The following is a 19,105-nucleotide window of genomic DNA, read 5'->3' as shown; positions in this document are numbered from 1 at the left end:
GGAACGAACGCGGAAAGGGAGAGAAGTCGTCGGATTTTTCGGCAGGAGGTGATGGAAAAAAAAAAAGAAAAATCTTTTAAACAAGGAATATTGGGGGCCGACGCCCAGAAGGACGCGAGAAGGGCACTGCCACCTGGCGGAGTGCCCAAGGACCCGCGGGAAGCTTCAATCGCCGTAAAAGCAACGCCTCTGGATGGGAAAGGGAGGCGCGGAGAACGACGAGGGGTCAGAAGTTAACTTAGAAGCTCGCGGGTGAACCGAACGAGGATGGAGATAGACCGAGAGGGGGGTGGGGGCAGGGAGGGACGCAGTGCGAGAAAAGGAGAAACGGGGTGGCAGGACGCGAGGAGAGGAGAGAAAGAGAGAGAGAGAGAGAGAGAGAGAGAGAGAACGAAAAAAGGATAGCGTGAGATGGTCAGTCCCGGAGATACACGTTCGACCGGGTGCACCCGACTCTTAAGAGGATTACATTTGATATTTCGATCGGGCAAAGTGGCTTTTTATTGGACATTCGCCCCGGAATTATCGCTGACGCGTGTCGAAAGACATTACGCGCCCGCGCCCGCGTATTATTAAATTATATCACCGCCGCTCTGCGTTCCCCTATAATTTCCTGACCGCTGCCGACAGATACCCGGAACGTATCGTCCCGTCACGGACACCTACGAAACGGACAACTCTGAAGGGAGTAAAGGTCCGCGTCACAGGCTGGTAGGGTTTTTCCCAGTTTATGCGAATTTTTTCGGTTCCGGGACACAGCCAGTTGAGAGGGTTCGAGACGCTCGGAACAAAGGCAAACCGTGGTATCTTGTGGCTACAAGGGAATTCGCGAAACGACGCGTGAAAAAGATCGGGCGAACGTGAATGGCTTCATTATCTTGTTTCGCAAACGGGAACGCGCAGCGTAGGCTCTATTCAATTTTCCATAGGGCCGGAGGGGAGGGGAGGGGAGGGGAGGGGAGGACGAAGGAGCGTGCCGCAGCACAGCCACCGAAAGACGACAATTGGCCTAAATCGCTCCTACCCGGGCGACTGTAAAACGGTGGGCGGTGGAAACATCGGTGGCGCGACACAACGCGCCACTCCGCGTCACGGTCATACTTCTGCTTTTAGCCGGAGCTAATTAGCCGCACCAATTTGTCGGCGTAAAATAAACGTTTGCCCCGCTCCGGACGTCGTCTCTCCCTCGCTCCAGTTTTCTCAATTTACTTGCGCGCGAACGGCGTGCCTACACACCGAGCGAGCGAGAGAGAGTGTGAGAGAGAGAGAGAGAAAGAGAGAGGTCAAAACCCCATGGCGCGGACTTCAAACGAAATAATTAAGTCACTCCGTTCGAGCGGCCGCCTAACGAGACCGCCGCTACGAAAACTACCGGCAATTATTGAAATTCGAACGAGCAGATAGTCTCTTGCGTCACTGGCCTGATGGGACGCGGTCAATGAACACCCCTCGATATCCGGTCGCGATAAATCATAATGAATGCGCGAGGAGAAAGGCCAGAGCCAGATACTAAGATACTGAATGTCGATAATTGTACTGCCGAACAACCGACGGATCTTGTACCCTAAATGTTTTCGAAGTGTGACAGTCTCTCCGGGAAATTCTGCGAGTAAGGTTCTACTCCGAAAATGCGGTTCGGTGACACCGTTCGTACAGGCCGATCGTAATTTATTCCCGCGTACTTTCGAACGGTCGATTTTTATTTTTACTTCGAACCTGATGGAATACCGGATCGAACAAACAAAGTTCTGGTTGACTCTGGCTCCTGCAAATTGGCTTATGCTAATTTCTATTTGCATAAACATCCGCGCTGTATACTTATAAACTGTGTACGGAAGGATTCAAAGGATCTGAATATTCCATGCAATTCACTTAACGCATTAACTTTCGCGACCGGTGCTCGCTTCTTGGACCTGCGTTACCCTTGCGAAAAATAAATATGCACGCCTTGATATATCGCTTTCAAGATTGTTCGTAGTATTAAACGCTGAACGGTGACACTGACCTTCGAGGAAATTGCAATCACTGGGAAGAGATGTTTAAAAAAGAGGAAATAAAATGCAGAAACGGAGTAAAGAGTAATTGTCATGTTCTTAGAATTAAGCACTGAATGATGACCCCAAAGTACGAGAAAATTGCATTCACTGTAAAGAGAAGTTAAAAAGAAGACGAATAAAAATGCAGAAACGGAGCAAAGAATAATTGTCATGAAAATATTCTTAGAATTAAGCACTGAATGACGATACCAAGCTCCAAGAAAATTGCAATCACTCTAAGGAGACATTAAAAATAAAACGAATAAAAATGCAGAAACAGAGCAAAGAATAATTGTCATGAAAATATTCTTAGAATTAAGCAGTGAATGACGATACCAACGTTCAACGAAAATTGCAATCACTGTAAAGAGACATTAAAAATAAAACGAATAAAAATGCAGAAACGGAGCAAAGAATAATTGTCACGAAAATATTCTTAGAATTAAGCATTGAATGACAATACCAATGTTTGCGAAAATTGCAATCACTCTAAAGAGACATTAAAAAGAAAGCGAATAAAAAAGCAGAAACGGAGTAAAGAGTGATTGTCATGTTCTTAGAATTAAGCACTGAATGACGATACCAACGTTCGAGAAAATTGCAATCACTGTAGAGACATTAAAAATAAAACGAATAAAAATGCAGAAACGGAGCAAAGAATAATTGTCACGAAAATATTCTTAGAATTAAGCATTGAATGACGATACCAATGTTCGTGAAAATTGCAATCACTCTAAAAAGACATTAAAAATAAAACGAATAAAAATGCAGAAACAGAGCAAAGAATAATTGTCATGAAAATATTCTTAGAATTAAGCACTGAATGACGATACCAAGCTCCAAGAAAATTGCAATCACTGTAAAGAGACATTAAAAACAAAACGAATAAAAATGCAGAAACGGAGTAAAGAGTAATCACTGTAAAGAGACATTAAAAAGAAAACGAATAAAAATTCAGAAACGGAGTAAAGAGTAATTGTCATGTTCTCAGAATCAAGCACCGAGTGATGACAACCAACGTTCGTGAAAATTGCAATCACCGTAAAGAGACGTTAAAAAACCGAATAAAGACGTCATTGAATAAACGAATAAAGGAGTAACCGTCGTGAAAATGTTGGTCGACCGAATTTCTAAATACAAATTACCCGAATTTGTTACGAACTTTTACAGGTCCGTGACGGCCTCGTTCGCAAGTGACACCGTTGGCCCCGCTGTCCGAGCCGATTAAAACGGACACGGTGCCGGTGATTATTAACGACAGCAATACGATACGCGTTACGGGCACGATGCTCGAATTTCAATGGTTAATTAAAAATTCCCGCCCGGAGCCGAGGCAACGCAGTCGGCGCGGCGCGGCGCGGCGCGTCGCGTCGTCGCGCGAAAGACAACGGAAGAGCAGCGTAACAGCATTTTACGGGATGCAGATTAAGTTCGCTTCTACGGAATCCGTATCGCTAACGGCAACCATACGATCGCGTCAGCTACTGCTGACAAGGACGGTAGGTGAGAACCAAATAAAAAAAGAAAGAAGAAAAATTAGACCAAGAAAGAAGCTGGTCTGCTCTATAAGAGTTCGGCGATTGTTCGTCCCATTGGTAAACGCGTGGACAATTAGCCGCGATTCGAAATGATCGGACGGAATTTTATAATTATTTCACGGGGTGACGCGCAGATTGAGCGGGAACGTGAAAGCAAAGAGCGCTCGCGCGGTGCTGTCAGCGCACCGGCGAGGGTGAAAGCGGTTTTTCGCGAAAGCTCCCCGTTAAATTGAACATGTGATTGCGTTCGTTCGGCTAGGGACCGGCGGCGCGCGCGGTCGAATCGGTGAAATTTCAATTACACGTCGCATTACGAATTCTTCCATTATCATCCGGCCAAGCGCCACGTCGATTTTCTCCAATTAAAGCGATCATCCCCGGACCTCGAATTGCGCCGCGTCACAGATGCAATACGTCTATCACGTTTCGCAAAATTAATCTGGCAAACGTGACGGGCACTACTGCCGCTCGACCGCTAAACCGAATCGTTCTCGTCACGTACCGCGACGCATATAATAATATCTGACCTTTACCTGAGAACCTGCGAAACGTTAGGCGACTTCCGCGAAACAGCCCTGTGGCCAGCAACACGCCGTGGACGACTGCTGTCACGTATCACTGCACCACAAGAACAATGTTCACTGCGCGTGACAACCGTGTCGACTGCTTAACAGATTTTCGTGGAATCAAGACTCCAACTATACCGTCAATCGTTTGCGACCTAGGCCACGGGAGCAATTGTTACACCAAACCTGAAGACATCGGCCGTTTCGTAGTCCGCGAGGCAATCTACGAGCGTACGATCAACGAGAGAGAGGATCCCGAAACCACCAGACCGGCGGTCGGTTGTAAACTGCCGAGTACCGCGTGCGACCGCGGCACGCCACCGAGAGTAATAAATCCCCACCACTCGGCCGAGTCGCCCCTCCAGCCTCTCCCCACCACCGAGCCTCCGCCCCCACCACCGCGAAGGTGTCGCTGCCCCTGCGCCGCCGATCCGTCCTCCCTTCTCTCAGGCGATTGCTATTCCCCCTCCCCCCGGCCCGTCATCGTACCCTAACGTCCGACCTCGAGGAACTCGCACCGGCCCGAAACCCGTATTTACACCCGCCGTCGAACCCGCACGCGCTCTGCTCGTTGTCGGCGCTTCCACCGATGCAACTGCGAGCGTGATTCCGCCGCGACGCGCGTCGAAACGATTTCAGAGGACGCGCGATTAATTTACGGCGGAGCGCGATGGCCGGTGCGGTGCGTTTCATCGATCCGAGGCGAAGGCGGTCTCGATCGAACGAAAACAAACAAGGGGTCGATGCAACCCCGTGCCGCGGTGCACGCGAAGACGAGCACAATGAAAAGGAGGTTGCGCCGCGGAAGTTGGATAGGACACCTCGATATTTCCATTTGCGCGCGCGCCCGCCCGCCCGCCACGGAGTTAATTAAAGTCTAATACAAATCGAGGAGGGAGGGGGGATCGAACGTTGATTGCACGATTTAATGAACGCGGGAGCACCGCGTCGCGTGGCAGAGAAATATTTTTAATTACCGTCCTCTTTCGGGAAAAAGCCAAGAATGGGATGTTGCTTCCTGTTGGATAGGAGAACGCGCGAGCACGCGCGCGCGCGCAGTAGGGGATTGAAGAGCAAGGGAACGAGAAAAAGTGAGAAAGGAAGGGTGAAGGAAAAGCGAGGCTGCGGATCGCAACTCGAGCCGAGACATAGCGACGGAGGATTAACCACCGAAGCGGCGTGCTCGCATCGTAGCATTCCACCCCTAAAATCACCCCTGCGAGCCCTACCATTCCGGGAGGACGCGCGAGGCGAACGCGGGGGGGTGTTGGCATCCCTACTATATGTCCGGTTTCTCCCGGCTGGGAGACGCGTCCTACCACCCCTACCAGGCCACACCTCCCATTACAAAAATTACACTGGTCGCTGATTTAGTGTTCTGCGCCGGTTCTTCGCGGGGGGGGGGGGGAGGGTGTCGCGGGGCGAAGGAGGCGAACGGGCCGTTCGGGGGCCACCGTGGCAAGAGCGGCGAGGGTGCCCTGCCTCGCCAGCCCGCCTCAGGGTGGGGACGTAAGTAATGAAAGGGTTGCCGCCAGCTTCGAGAATCACGGAATCATTCGCCAGATTAAATTAGAAAGGCTACGACCTTTTCTTTCCTTTTTTTTCTGCTGCCCCACTCCCACACGCCATCCACACCTACGACCCGACGAAATGGATTAGGCTATGTTTACTGCCCCGGGGCATCGGCGATGCTCTCGTTTAATTACCAACTGATTTATGGCCGGCCGCTGATTAAATCAGGGAAAAGGAGTGGATTAATCCCGCTATAATGACACTCTCCCGGCAACACTTACCACGGATCCGCCGGTACACCTTTCGCGATCAACCCTCGGTTCTCCTCTACCCCACCAACCCCCGCCGCTCCCGCGCACGACCACCCACCGGCGACCAACCCGTCAACCGCGATCGCCGCGCGGCTAAATTTAACGTCCGCCAAGTTTCCGGTTCGCGGGAAACGCGCCGGTCTATTTTTCGGATCAGGATTTCGACGCAACGGTTTACAGTCCGCTTCCACCCTTTTTCACGCTCCTACGCTCGGCCTCGCGCCCTCCCCTTCCTTCTGATTCTCGCCGGCGAAATGAAATTGGGCCGATCGGCCGCGTTTCGTCCGCGCTCGATAAACACAACCGGTTCTCTGCCCGCGTCGAATTTATTTTCCCTTCCGTCGGCCCGGACCGGACCGACGATCACCGATCCAGAATTCGGCCGAATCGTCTTCCGAAAATGAGTTTCACATTAAACCGTCGAAAGAGGGCCGCCGATTCTAGAGGGGTAGGTTTCTGGAAAATTATGCGTTGGGCGATTTAGAATGTAACTTTTACGATGTTGAATGGATCTAAGATCAAGCGCTGAGGGGTAGGGGAGGGCGAGGCGAATCGGGAAAAGGGGGGAAGAGAATGCACGGGACAGAGGGAACAGAAGAAGGGCGGGAGAGAGGGAGAGCGGGGAAGATGGGGAGGGTACTAATCACTTCTAGGGAGTTTAATGGAGGTTTTCTGTACGCCGTCTACTTTGTCCACGACTTATACTACTTCGAACCGGTTGGAAGTAGAGTATTTGGGAGAAAAAGCAGCCGGAGAGTAGCGTTACGTGTATTAAGCTAAACGGCTCTCGGGGTCGGCTACCCGCTCGCCTACTCGCGCGCGCGCACCTAGTCGAGCTCTTGTCTCCCGAAGAAACGTTCCGTGTCGATGCCGAAATAAATTCCACGCTTGCCACCGACCTACCCCATTCCTCCCCCCGATGCTCGGTGGCTAGAGGGAGCGGGAGGGGGAGGGCGCGAGCCATTCGAGCTTCGCCCCGAACGGATTTATTTAGCGTTCGTTAATTAAGAGCTCGCACGGTTTCAACTTCTAAATTCGATCGAGCTTTTCTTCGATAAAACCTAAATTCACCGTAGTCACGCGATCGACCGTTCCCGTTCGCTATAATTGCCGCGATGCGCGGCACCGAAACGAAAACACAATTCAATGTCCGTTTCCGTTAACGAGCCCCGTTACAGCGATTATTTTGCCCCCCGGTCCGAATGAGCGTCCGAAAGTTTCATCGGGCCGGCCAACTTATTGAATTTCGCTGTCAGTCAACCGCCCCGGGCGCAGGAGGGACGCTCAAAATATACCGGGTGGACCGTACGACTTATCCCCCCCCCCCCCGAAATAAAACAGCATGTTCCCGTTGGAATCGTAGAATAACGTCGGCAAGTCAGGTTCCGTCGATATCTGGTGACATTCGAAAAAGGAAAGATTAAAATGATTTTAGGACATTGACGAGTTATTTTTAACTGGTTAAGATTGTTAACCCTTAACGGTCCGGAAGTATTTAAGGCTTAATAACGCCTTGTCTCGTTTACATTCGCCGCCGGCACGAAAATCGGCCGAGATGTATTGGTACGCGCACGGATTGGCAGCTCATACGGGGAGACGTTGGTTGTCGCTAAATGTGGTACTGGGGATATTGATACACCCCGCAAAATTACCATTTGTCCATATGTAATTTCTTCGTTAAATTAATTCCATTTTGATTCCTGCTATATCAACCCTTAACCGTCCGGAAGTATTTCAAGCTTACTTCCCACCAGGTCCAAGCTATTTTTCATACGAAAACTGTGGACTCAACATTTTTATATCAAGTATAGAACATTTCTATTTTATTTTTTTTTTTTTTTGCCGCCATATACGCGGCATTGTACCCAGTAAGTAATAGTGCCATGCCGCTTATGTGGCGGCATTGGTCCGTTAGGGGTCAGGTTGACTACAAACATAGAACTGAATAATTTCTAGTCTGCGCAATTTTTCATACGAAGAGAAACCGTGGACTCGACATTTTTATATCAAGTATAGAAAGCAAAATATTAAATATTTATAAATTTAAATATTTATTAGGGGGACCCACAAGTAATGAATTATTTTGAAATCTAAAACAAACTTTGTAGTGAATTGAACAAGATTTTTTATTTCTCAATTTATTATATAATGTCCATAATTATCAAGGACAGTTTTGCCGCCTTTCCTGCAAATTTTCAATACATCAATTTTCAATACATCTCCATAAACATTACAAATTTCCTTTGTTGTTACATTAAATCCCGCATGAAAATGAAAAAGTATGCGATGACGAATATGATCCTCGGAAGAAGGTACGGCCGCCATTTTATTATTGTAAAACAAAAATTATATTTTTTAGAATATTTCGAACACTGTAAAGGAATGCATGTTTCCTCTTCAAAGATAGAAGTGCCATATATGGCGGCATTGGGTTAAAATAAAAATTAAATAACTATCTGGCTCCTGTTATTTGGAATAAATTCAGGCTATTTTCATTCTAAATAAATATCCGCCGTGAATTTTTGCTTCCATTTTATGGATTCCTCTTAACACTAGGTTTACGGAGCACTAAAAGTGAATATTTTGCGTCACCTCATAAAACTAACAAGAACGTGCCACCCAAAATTTTAGCAATATTTTTAAAGTAAGTTACTTTGTACAGTAGTTACAATTCGAACAAATCCTGGCAATCGTGGCCATAACCTCAAAACACGCTTCAATCCGAATTAAAATGGATATATTCTGAACTGCGAATTTTTTCGAACGAAATGGCCAATCCAATATGGCGGATATGTACATTAACACTAGGTTTACGGAGCACCAGAAGTAACTATTTTCCACTACTTCATCAAAATAACAAAAACTTGCTACCCACATTCTTCGCAATATTCTAAAAATAATATATACCCAAAGAAATAAATTTGCTAAATAATTTCTCATCTATGTATCCTTACAATCTGAATATCTTCAAATGAAAAATATCAAAACCCGTCATTTTCACGGGTCCCGTAAACCTAGTGTTAAACATCACAGAGGATCACCCTTTTCGGTTCAATTTTTCATTCTTCTCCGGAACGACGAAAACACGATAAATTTGGCTGTAGCGCGAGAATAACGTGTCCGAGGATTTCTGCGTAATAATGCGAAGGAGTTCGATCGGAATAAGCCGCGGAATCGGAGCGGCCGTAGAATTCGGGGAAATTCGCCGGGCAAGTTTTCCCGCGACGGGAACAACGTCCTCCGATATTGATATCCGGGGCGATCCCTCTCGACGAGTAAACGTACAAAACACGAACGCGTGACGAGACGTCCCGGGCTCTGTTTTCCAAGTTTCTCGAACAAGTGCATACTCCTGTCCCGGTTCGAGTGTGCGTCCAATACGGCTGAAGCCCGCGCGCGTGTTCGCGCTCCGTGGATTTATTATGCATGGACCTGATGTATCGGACATCGGCCGGACAGCTACGTGGAGAGCCTGTAGCTCGCCGACGCGACGCGACGCGCTGTGCCCGTGTGTTAGTGCCGCTCAAGTGGCGCTGCCCATCAAGGGAGGTAGACGTTATTCTCAAGAGTGGACCGGGAAAGGACGACTGCGATGGATAAGAAGAAAGACGGCGGATACTTGGTGGGAGTAGATGAGAGTAGCCGGACCAACCTCCTCCTCATCCTCCTCCTCCTTCTAACGGGTCCAGACCCTCTTTTCCCGATCCGTCGTTCACCGTCTCGTTTCCTCGTCCCGAGGCAAGTTTCTGTCCACCTCGACGATCCTATCCACCGGCGATACGCCGAGGGATCCGCGCACGCAAATAGGCGATCGCCGATACTTACCGGACACTCGGTCGATATCGAATACCCCCGGTGAAACCGCTATTATTTTTCAAACGATTCACCGTCGTGCAATTTTCCTTTTATCGAACAAGAATTTCGTCACAACTACTTATTTCTTTCAACACTAGGTTCACCGGATCCGTCAGAACGACGGGATCTAATATTTGTAATTTATAGACAGGGTGGCCCACATAACTCTGAACAGCTCAATATCTCGAAAAAACTATGCCATCGATTTTAAAGTTCTTAGTCTTAAATTGCATGGGACTGAAGGGCCCCTTTAACGGGGGAGGGGAGGTACCTTTGTAATTTTAAATGGAACCCCCTATAAAATGTTACATATTTAGATTCTACCGGAAAAAACAAGTCAATTTTGTCTGAAACATTTTTTTGTCAGATACTTCCATGATGAGATATAACAGTTTGAAGTTTCGAGTTGTGGGTACCCGAAGCGCTCGGAAATAGCGTTATGGAATTATACGCGCTTGAGTCCTTTGCTTATTCGTGAAGAAACACAAACAATAATATTTACAATTCTTGAGTTTGACTCACTTATCTATGAAAACGTTTTCAGTTTAGAGCTGTTATTCAAGCAGTAACATTGTGATTATGGCTACTTTTGACACAGAAGTGAATATGTTATTAACGTTCGGTGAATGCCAAAAAAATTATCGGCGTGCAGCAGTGATGTTTTTTGAACGTTATGGGATCAAAAAATGTCATGCAACATTTCATAATTTAGAAAAGCGGCTTCGCGAGCACGGTGAATTTTGTAAAAAAACTCGCAATAAACCTAAAGCTGTCACTAATGAAAATAACAGTGCCAGTATTCTTGCTGCAATTATATTAAATCCTCATATTAGTCAACGTACACTTGCACAAACATCACATTTTAGTCGTTCACCAATTCAACGAATTTTGAAACGGCACAAGTATCATCCATATCACATGGTTTTATCACAAGAGCTTTCGATAGCAGATTACGATTCACGTTTATGTAGTCAGAAAGGCCCTTCAGTTTCATGCAATTTAAGACTAAGAACTTTAAAATCGATGGCATAGTTTTCGAGATATTGAGCTGTTCAGAGTTATGTGGGCCACCCTGTATATATATAATTTAATTGTTTAATGTTGCTTCAACGTCAAAGGTCATTAGCAACACGGTACATTTTCTTACAATATATTATACATATTTGTATCCTTGATATATTTGGCAAGACCGGCGATATACTCCTTAGAACTTAACAGAATGGGTAAGGATCTAGGCAACTTAGCATTTTTCCATTTATTCTCATATTTTTTGCATTCTATTATTATGTGGTTTATGTTAATTGGTACTTTACATATATCGCAGATCGTATTTTCTTTCTTATTTAATAAAGATGAATGGGTTATTTCTGAGTGCCCAATTCTGATTCTAGAAATTGAAGTTTGAATTTGACGATATACTGGACTTGGAAATTCATTATGATATTTTTGTATATAATTCCTTTTAATTTTGTCAAATACCTGTTTCCTAAAAATTTCATTTAGGTGGTTTTTAAGATCGTTTAGTCTGGTATAATGGGTGATTTGTTTCATTTTTGTGTTGCAGGCTTATGATTGCTGGCATTAGATGTATTTATGAATTATTCGACAAATCTATTTTTTGGGGTGGAGATATTATTTTTAAAAATTGCTAGTGATGTGAGTAGTCTCCTTATTATTTTTGTAAAGAAATGTAAAATAGTCACTTTTAGTACCTCGTGAATCTAGTTCTAAATAAGTACTATCTGAATGAAAAGTTATTCTCCTTGTCGGAAGAGTCAATATTCACGTTGAACATTTTCCATCACCCCTTGGCAGTGTTAGTAATATGTAACATTTGTATTATTACAGTGCTATATGATACTGTAAATTGCACAGTGGAACAGAATAGGATAATACCGGATTGTAACCGAGCTGTTTACATAATAAAAAATACATACTCTGTGCATTGTAAAAAATATATTGAAACGTTACTGAATTGCATTTCAAATTTCACTTATTAAAAAAATATAAGGTTACGTGATTGTGTTTCTTTTTTTTTTTTTCTTTTTACAAAGCCGTGTAATTATAAAAGAATTACAAGACAGCAATCATAGAGCACCGGAAATATTTTCAAAACTATTTTCGATACCATGATAGCTACACTAATTGAGGCCTGTGAAATTGGATGAATTCCGTGGCTGTGGATGTTAGAGGAAATATCGAGTACTCTACCGTCTGTACTCGATTTTTTCATGGCCGTGCGTCAAAACTGCATATTGGAGCTTCTTTCTAAAAAATCATCATTTTATTCCATTCTATTTTCTCTTCAATTTAATATAATATATTAAATAATGAAGAGATTTTTTCAGCAAACAGCATATCTCCCGTTTTGTTAATTTGGTTTAATAACTAGACTGCGGATCTTTCTGCAAAATAAAAAATATTTGCATTGATCGCAAGCCAAGAAATAAAAATTCCTCTATTCTTTCAATTATTTTCTTAAGCTGAAACCAATACGCTGGTGACTTTAACCCTTTGCACTCGGCGCTATTTTCATTCTAAAACTAAATTTTTCTTCCGTCTTGGAATATTTTCATTTTATTCATACGAAACTAATCCGATTACCACATATAATAATTAAATGTTTTGTAATCTATTAAATAGAAATTTTGTAATGTAACAAATATTTTGTAATATTTTTTGTAATTTCTTTGAAATAATGCCACAACAATTTCTAGTGGTGCATCAGAGTCACCACTCGAGTGCAAAGGGTTAAATCTATTTAATACGCCCACTGCTTTAAATTGTGCTTACCCACTTTTGTCATAAATTCATAAAATCCGCAGTCTAATAATAACTGATGACCCATTTTTTTGCCAAAAATGTGTAGGCCAAATTTGAAATTTGAATACTCATCTTATCCCAACTACTAAAGAACCAATGATATTTCTTACAATGGAACAAACCATTCGCATTTCTCACAAAAATCCGCAGTGACAAAATTTTCTTCTCAAACTTCCGGTTCTGCCGTGCTCAACGCGCGTTCCCGCCAGTTCGCTTGATTACCGGTTAATCAGAATCGCGATCGTTGTTTCCGGGATTAATCCGATCGGGGAGAGTGTCGCCTCGGCCGTCTGTCCGCCCGTCGTTATTAACAGTCTCCGCGTATGTATTTTTACTCCGGAACCGGTCGACCTTCTCAAAAATGCCGACTCGTTTACATCACCGCCGGAAAAATATTTGTACACCGGGCACTCTGTCTCTTTCTCCCGCTTTTGTGGAGTGCGTGGCCCAGTGGCAGTCCGCCGTCCCTGTTGCCGGCCAACCACGTGGAATATCGTACCTTTGCTCCGGCAAATATTTTTTCGAGCGTGAACTCGAAAAAACAACCGGTCGGTGTTTCGGCTATTGAATCGAACAACAGGATAAAAGGAAGGTGGGACGGGATCGAGGGAAAGTATAATCGATCGATCGGCGGCCCGCGGCCGTTGAACGGACGCCTCGGATACTAGGTACCTATTAGGGGTATAAGCAATCAATTATTTGCAAAGAATTTGTTTTGCCTTTGGTTCTGTACCGATCGTTGAAACACGTTTTTGGTAGAGCAGCCTGTGGTCAAAATATTCTAAAGAGTATAATTTTTGTTTTATGATAATAAAATGGCGGCCGTACCTTCCGAGCATCATATTCGTCATCGCATACTTTTTCATTTTCATGCGGGATTGAATGCAACGGCAACAACAAAGAAAATTTGCGATGTTTATGGAGATGTATTGAAAATTTGCAGGAAAGGCGGCAAACTGTCCTTGATAATTATGGAGATTATATAATAAATTAAGAAATACAAAATTTTGTTGGATTCACCGCAAAGTTCGTTTTAGATTTCAAAATAATTGATTACTTATGCCTCCCCCCTAATAAATATTTAAACTTATACTATAAATATTTTCCCGTCTATACTTGATATAAAAATGTCGAGTCCACAGTTTCTCTTTGTATGACAAATTGCTTGGACCTGGTGGGAAGTAAACTTGAAATACTTCCGGACCGTTAAGGGTTAACCCTTTGCACTCGAGTGGTGACTCTGAAGCACCACTAGAAATTATTGTGGCATTATTTCAAAGAAATTAGAAAAAATATTACAAAATATTTGTTACATTACAAAATTTGTATTCAATAGATTACTAAACATTTAAATACTGTATGTAGAAATCGGATCGGTTTCGTGCGAATAACATGAAAACATTGCAAGACGGAAGAAAAATTTAGTTTTAGATTGAAAATAGCGCCGAGTGCAAAGGGTTAATATAGCAGGAATCAAAATGGAATTAATTTAACGAAGAAATTACATATGGACATATGTTAATTTTGCGGAGTGTATGAATATCCTCAGTACTACATTTTGCGACAACCAACGTCGTAGAAAATGTAAGGAGGCACCTTGAGTCATATTTTGCTTGACGAACTCTGGATTTCTATAAGAGGGGGATTGAAAATTTGCAGGAGAGATGGCAAACTGTCCTTGATAATTATGGAGATTATATAATAAATTGAGAAATAAAAAATTTTGTTCAATTCACCACAAAGTTCGTTTTAGATTTCAAAATAATTGATTACTTATGCCCCCCCCCCCTAATAAATACTTAAATTCATAGTACAAATATTTTCCTTCCCATACTTGATATAAAAATGTCGAGTCCACAGTTTCTCATTGTATGAGAAATTGTTTGGACCTGGTGGGAAGTAAACTTGAAATACTTCCGGACCGTTAAGGGTTAATATAGCAGGAATCAAAATGGAATTAATTTAACGAAGGAATTACATATGGACATATGTTAATTTTGCGAAGTTCATCAATATCCCCAGTACCAATTTGGACAAAATCGGATTCAAAATCAAGGAACTTTCGATAGGAATGAGGTAGAGCGATGAAATCTTTTTTAAATGAAAGCTGCAACTTTTGTAAAATATGGGAAAAATAGAGAGATTATTACCATCCAATCATTTCAACGAAAAAATGACTTCATTAGTTTTTGTCACAAAAATTTATTTTTTGCAAAATCCTGAGGTCGTAGACAAATTTTGAAACCAGATTTGAAATCAGCGTGAAAAAATCTATAGGAAACGATGTATAGCATGTTAAAAAAAAGTTTTTCCGCGCGTGGTATTGGAAAAACTAAAATTTTCTTGAATTTGTGCGCGTTTAACGAATTTTCTCGAAGCTAAAAAACGTTCGTACCACAATCTCTCTATTTTTCCCATATTCTACAAAGTTGCAGCTTTCATTTAAAAAAGATTTCATCGCTCTACCTCATTCCTATCGAAAGTTCCTTGATTTCGAATACGATTTTGTCCAAATTGCCCACTATGCGTCGTAGAAGATGTTAGGAGGCACCTTGAGTCATATTTTGCTTGACGAACTCTGGATTTCTATAAGAGGGGAACTGAAAATTTGCAGGAGAGATGGCAAACTGTCCGTGATAATGATGGAGATTATATAATAAATTAAGAAATAAAAATTTACTACAAAGTTTGTTTTAGATTTCAAAATACTTGATTACTTATGGGTCCCCCTAATAAATATTTAAGTTTATAATATAAATACTTTCCTGTCTATACTTGATATAAAAATGTCGAGTCCACGGTTTCTCTTCGTATGAAAAATTGCTCAGACAAGAAATTATTCAGTTCTATGTTTGTAGTCAACCTAACCCCTAACGCACCAATGCCGCCACATAAGTGGCATGGCACTTTTACTTACTGGGTCCAATACCGCGTATATGGCGGCAAAAAAAAAATAAAATAGAAATATTTTATACTTGATATAAAAATGTTGAGTCCACAGTTTTCGTATGAAAAATAGCTTGGACCTGGTGGGAAGTAAACTTGAAATACTTCCGGACCGTTAAGGGTTAATATAGCAGGAATCAAAATGGAATTAATTCAACGAAGAAATTACATATGAACGTATAGTAATTTTGCGAAGTGTATCAATATCTCCAGTATCACATTTTGCGACCACCAGCGTCGTAGAAAATGTAAGGAGGCACCTTGAGTCATATTTTGCTTGACGAACCCTGGATTTCTATAAGAGGGGAACTGCAAATTTGCAGGAGAGATGGCAAACTGTCCTTGATAATGCTGGAATTGACTACAAAGTTCGTTTCAGATTTCCAAATAATTACTTATGGGTCTAATATAATACATCGGGCCTGCTGATACGCGCGTTGCGGATTTTGGAAGGACGCAGCCCGATGGCATCGATGCTAGTGTGTCACAGATACCGGGAGAGCTTTTCTGGAAGAGCAGGGGTCCATTAGCCGACTCGCCTGTCTTCTGAGTCCATTACAAGATGAGCCACCATCCCTCCGAGCCTCCTGCCCTCCGCTTCCAACTTACTCAACGATACGGCGCGATCTATACCCACCGTATAGATACGTTTCCCGCTCCACTCTTCTTCCTCTCTATCTCTCTGCCTCTCGCAATTCTACCATCGCCGCTGCGCTTACCTTTGATACACCTCCCCCGCATCCTGCTTCTCGATTCTCCTTGTCCGGCCTCTTAATCCTTTTCCCTGCGAATAGGTTGTAGCGTAAAAGGCGTCGAGGCGATGTCTCGTATAGGCTTGTAATTACCGTCACCTTTTTGCTCGATCGAATGTCGGGAACGATACGGGTGTCGGACCCCTTATTCTCTCTCCTTATTCGCGAAACGTTTCTCGCCACTACCGGACAGACGAGCATCGGTCGAGAGCATGACTCTTTCTCTCGCGGTATCCAGATAAAAATCTGGTTCCGAGAGGCTAATCGCATTTTTCGGTCGACTTGACGCATTCTGGAAAGGGGACTTTCGATCGGGGAGTCGAACCGTCGTAGAACGAACGGGCCCCCGGGTGCGGAGGACAATTTTTTGAATAGCAGAACTCGACACCTCCGGGTACACGAATGCGTGCGGAGCGTCGCCCGTGGTTAATCGTTGCTTTTCTCTCCGTCGGAGGACCGGCTCGCCCTAAATCATCGCGCGACTGAAAACGGATCAGAGGATTACGCGCCTCGAACCTCGTATATACATACACGTGGGAATGTCCTCGGTGAAAACGAGACGCGCCTCGAGAAGCCGCCACTCGTCCTCTCCCTTTTCACGCATTATTCGCCATAAAGTATGTACAAAAGAAGAGGAGTCGGACGAGCCGGATCGTGCCACATCGGGCCGTACTTATACCTAGAGCGCCACGGCTGCTGCGACGTTCCTTGATTTATTCACCCTCTGAATTTTTTACCGTGCCAACCTTTGCCGGGCCTCTGCGGACTTCGCTGCCCCAAACGAACACGTATATCCTTCCAGTTTGCTTCGGACACGATGTATTACCAAGCTCTGCCGTGGCTCACTCGGTTTCTCTCTTTCTCCCTCTTTTTCTTCCTTTCCCATCGTTCTCTCTCCGAATATCGCTCGCTTCCTCTTTTTGAGCCAGCTTTTCCGGTCCGGTGAAGTCTCCTCGGACACGATCGGCTTCTAGCACACTCAGGATAATTGAGCCTGCATGTACCTACACCTTCTGAAAGATTGACGAATATCGTGGCGCACTTGCCGCACTGTAACGAGGAAACGAACCCGGCCACCGCGGCCTGCTCTACGGTAAATTTTTCGGTTTTGACATTTTCGCCAAAACCGGCGACCCGTGAAAATGACGGGTTCTGATATTTTTAATTTACGATTATTCCTTTTCCCTGCGAATAGGTTGTAGCGCGAGAGATTGCGATGATCCATCTACGTGGAATTACTCAAGAAACTTATTTCCTTAGGTATATACTATTTAAAAAATGGCTGAAAACTTGGATAGACACATTCTTCTTATTTTTATAAAGTAACGTGAAATACTCAGTTTTAATGCTCCGTAAACCTAGTGTTAAAGGATTCCCATGGTTTGACGGACTGTAGAAATCGTTTTTCGCTTTTCTCTTTTTTCTTACAGCTCAGCAATTTTGAAAACGTAATTTCTGAAGCCGTGCTGCTGAACTCGGTAGCTTAGCTGCGTTAAAGCTGCTTGTACTCCGAAGCTGTTCTCTGAAATAGTGTTCGAAACTTTAGACGCATTTTTCCCGAAACATATTCTTCCCGGGTGAAACTTGACGGATGTACGGGATGGCGTGAATGTTACGAGACAATTTGAAATTCGAATCTTTCTTCATGAACGATTAAATTTGAATTATTAATAATTAAAAGTGTTGTTGCATTTTAAAATGGTTCGGCGACTTTTAGACCACCCTGTATTGTACATGGAACTAGAAGTAGAAATTGTATTAGCTTGTTGTTTGGGAAATTCGAATTTTGCAAGAGTGTGAGTTAGCAAATTGGTTGCTGAAAGTATAAACTGGAAACTTCGAAACGATGTTGTTCTTTTGTTTTTCGGTATTTTGTGGCCCTGTAGTTTATGCGACACCTGACCCATATAAGTCAGAAAATCTGTGGTACTCTTTCTGTCAAGAGATTACAACAGCCAGAATCCTAAATAATATATTTTTTGTTTTAGATATCTACTAAACTGGTAAAAATAAAGCAAAAATATTTTTAATTCAATGTGCACGTTTCGCAAATCCCTAAAAGATCCAATAACACTCTACCGCCAAATAACCCGACAACGAGCGAGACGGATGAAATGAACAAATTTGAAAAAATGCTTGCACCGATGTTGCCCGACAAGTTGTCGCAAATTTGCGATCGCAGGACTCATAGCTCCCAGCGAGTATTATTAAAACTAGTATTAGTTGGTACGAGAACTTTTCGTAGCAGAGGCGATGACCAGAATCGGGCAGCAGTAGTTTCTCCGAACTTATTTTAGAATCGCTTTGTGCACCTCGAACGCTCGACTTTCGCTATGACGGCGTCGAAGAGGGGCGAAGTTTCAATCGCAACTTGACAATCTTTCTCGCGGGAAGTTCGCGAACTGTGCCACCGATCGCTTTCGAAAGTAATCATCGATTTATCCGTTTATCGTCGTCTTAATATAACACAAAGCGTCTTGGTTATCGATAAACCGGCTCGGCACATCGAGCGTGTACGTGTTATCAAGGCGTAGGTAGGACAGAGACAGAGAGAGAGAGAGAGAGAGAGGGAGGGACAGAGAGAGAAAAAATCAATAAAATCGATGCACCACCGGCGTGCATTCCGCGCGCAGTCGTGTCCGCGATAAAGGCGCAGCCTGTCAATCAAGATGGTAGCGCGTTGTCGATGCTGGGCGAGCAATAATTTCAAAAAATGCAATAATAGTGCGCGCGCGACTGGGACCGTAATGGATAAATTGCTGAGAG

The 19,105-nt window shown here is 43.8% G+C and overlaps 1 protein-coding gene across 6 annotated transcripts in view; it reads right to left on the bottom strand.

The window, feature by feature from the left end:
* LOC143352935 (LIM domain only protein 3) overlaps positions 1-19,105 on the bottom strand; it is a 131,684-nt gene that overhangs the window by 41,035 nt on the left and 71,544 nt on the right. The window contains exons 1-2 of one of the 6 annotated variants that reach the window (XM_076785976.1): positions 16,439-16,478; positions 16,307-16,371 (exon numbers count right to left, since the gene is read on the bottom strand). The exons of 3 other annotated variants lie outside the window; for them this stretch is intronic. In XM_076785976.1, coding sequence (XP_076642091.1) covers positions 16,307-16,328 — 22 coding nt within the window. In that variant the 5' untranslated portion in view covers positions 16,329-16,371; positions 16,439-16,478. Of the gene's footprint in view, positions 1-3,198; positions 3,304-4,107; positions 4,438-16,306; positions 16,372-16,438; positions 16,479-19,105 lie in introns of those variants that run through there. 2 more of the 6 variants (XM_076785979.1, XM_076785982.1) reach the window with 2 other exon arrangements.

This window comes from Halictus rubicundus, chromosome 3 (assembly GCF_050948215.1).
Source record: "Halictus rubicundus isolate RS-2024b chromosome 3, iyHalRubi1_principal, whole genome shotgun sequence".
NCBI classification, from domain to species: domain Eukaryota; kingdom Metazoa; phylum Arthropoda; class Insecta; order Hymenoptera; family Halictidae; genus Halictus; species Halictus rubicundus.
Note: the sequence above shows the minus strand (reverse complement) of the source record. Positions and strands in the feature narration are given on the sequence as shown.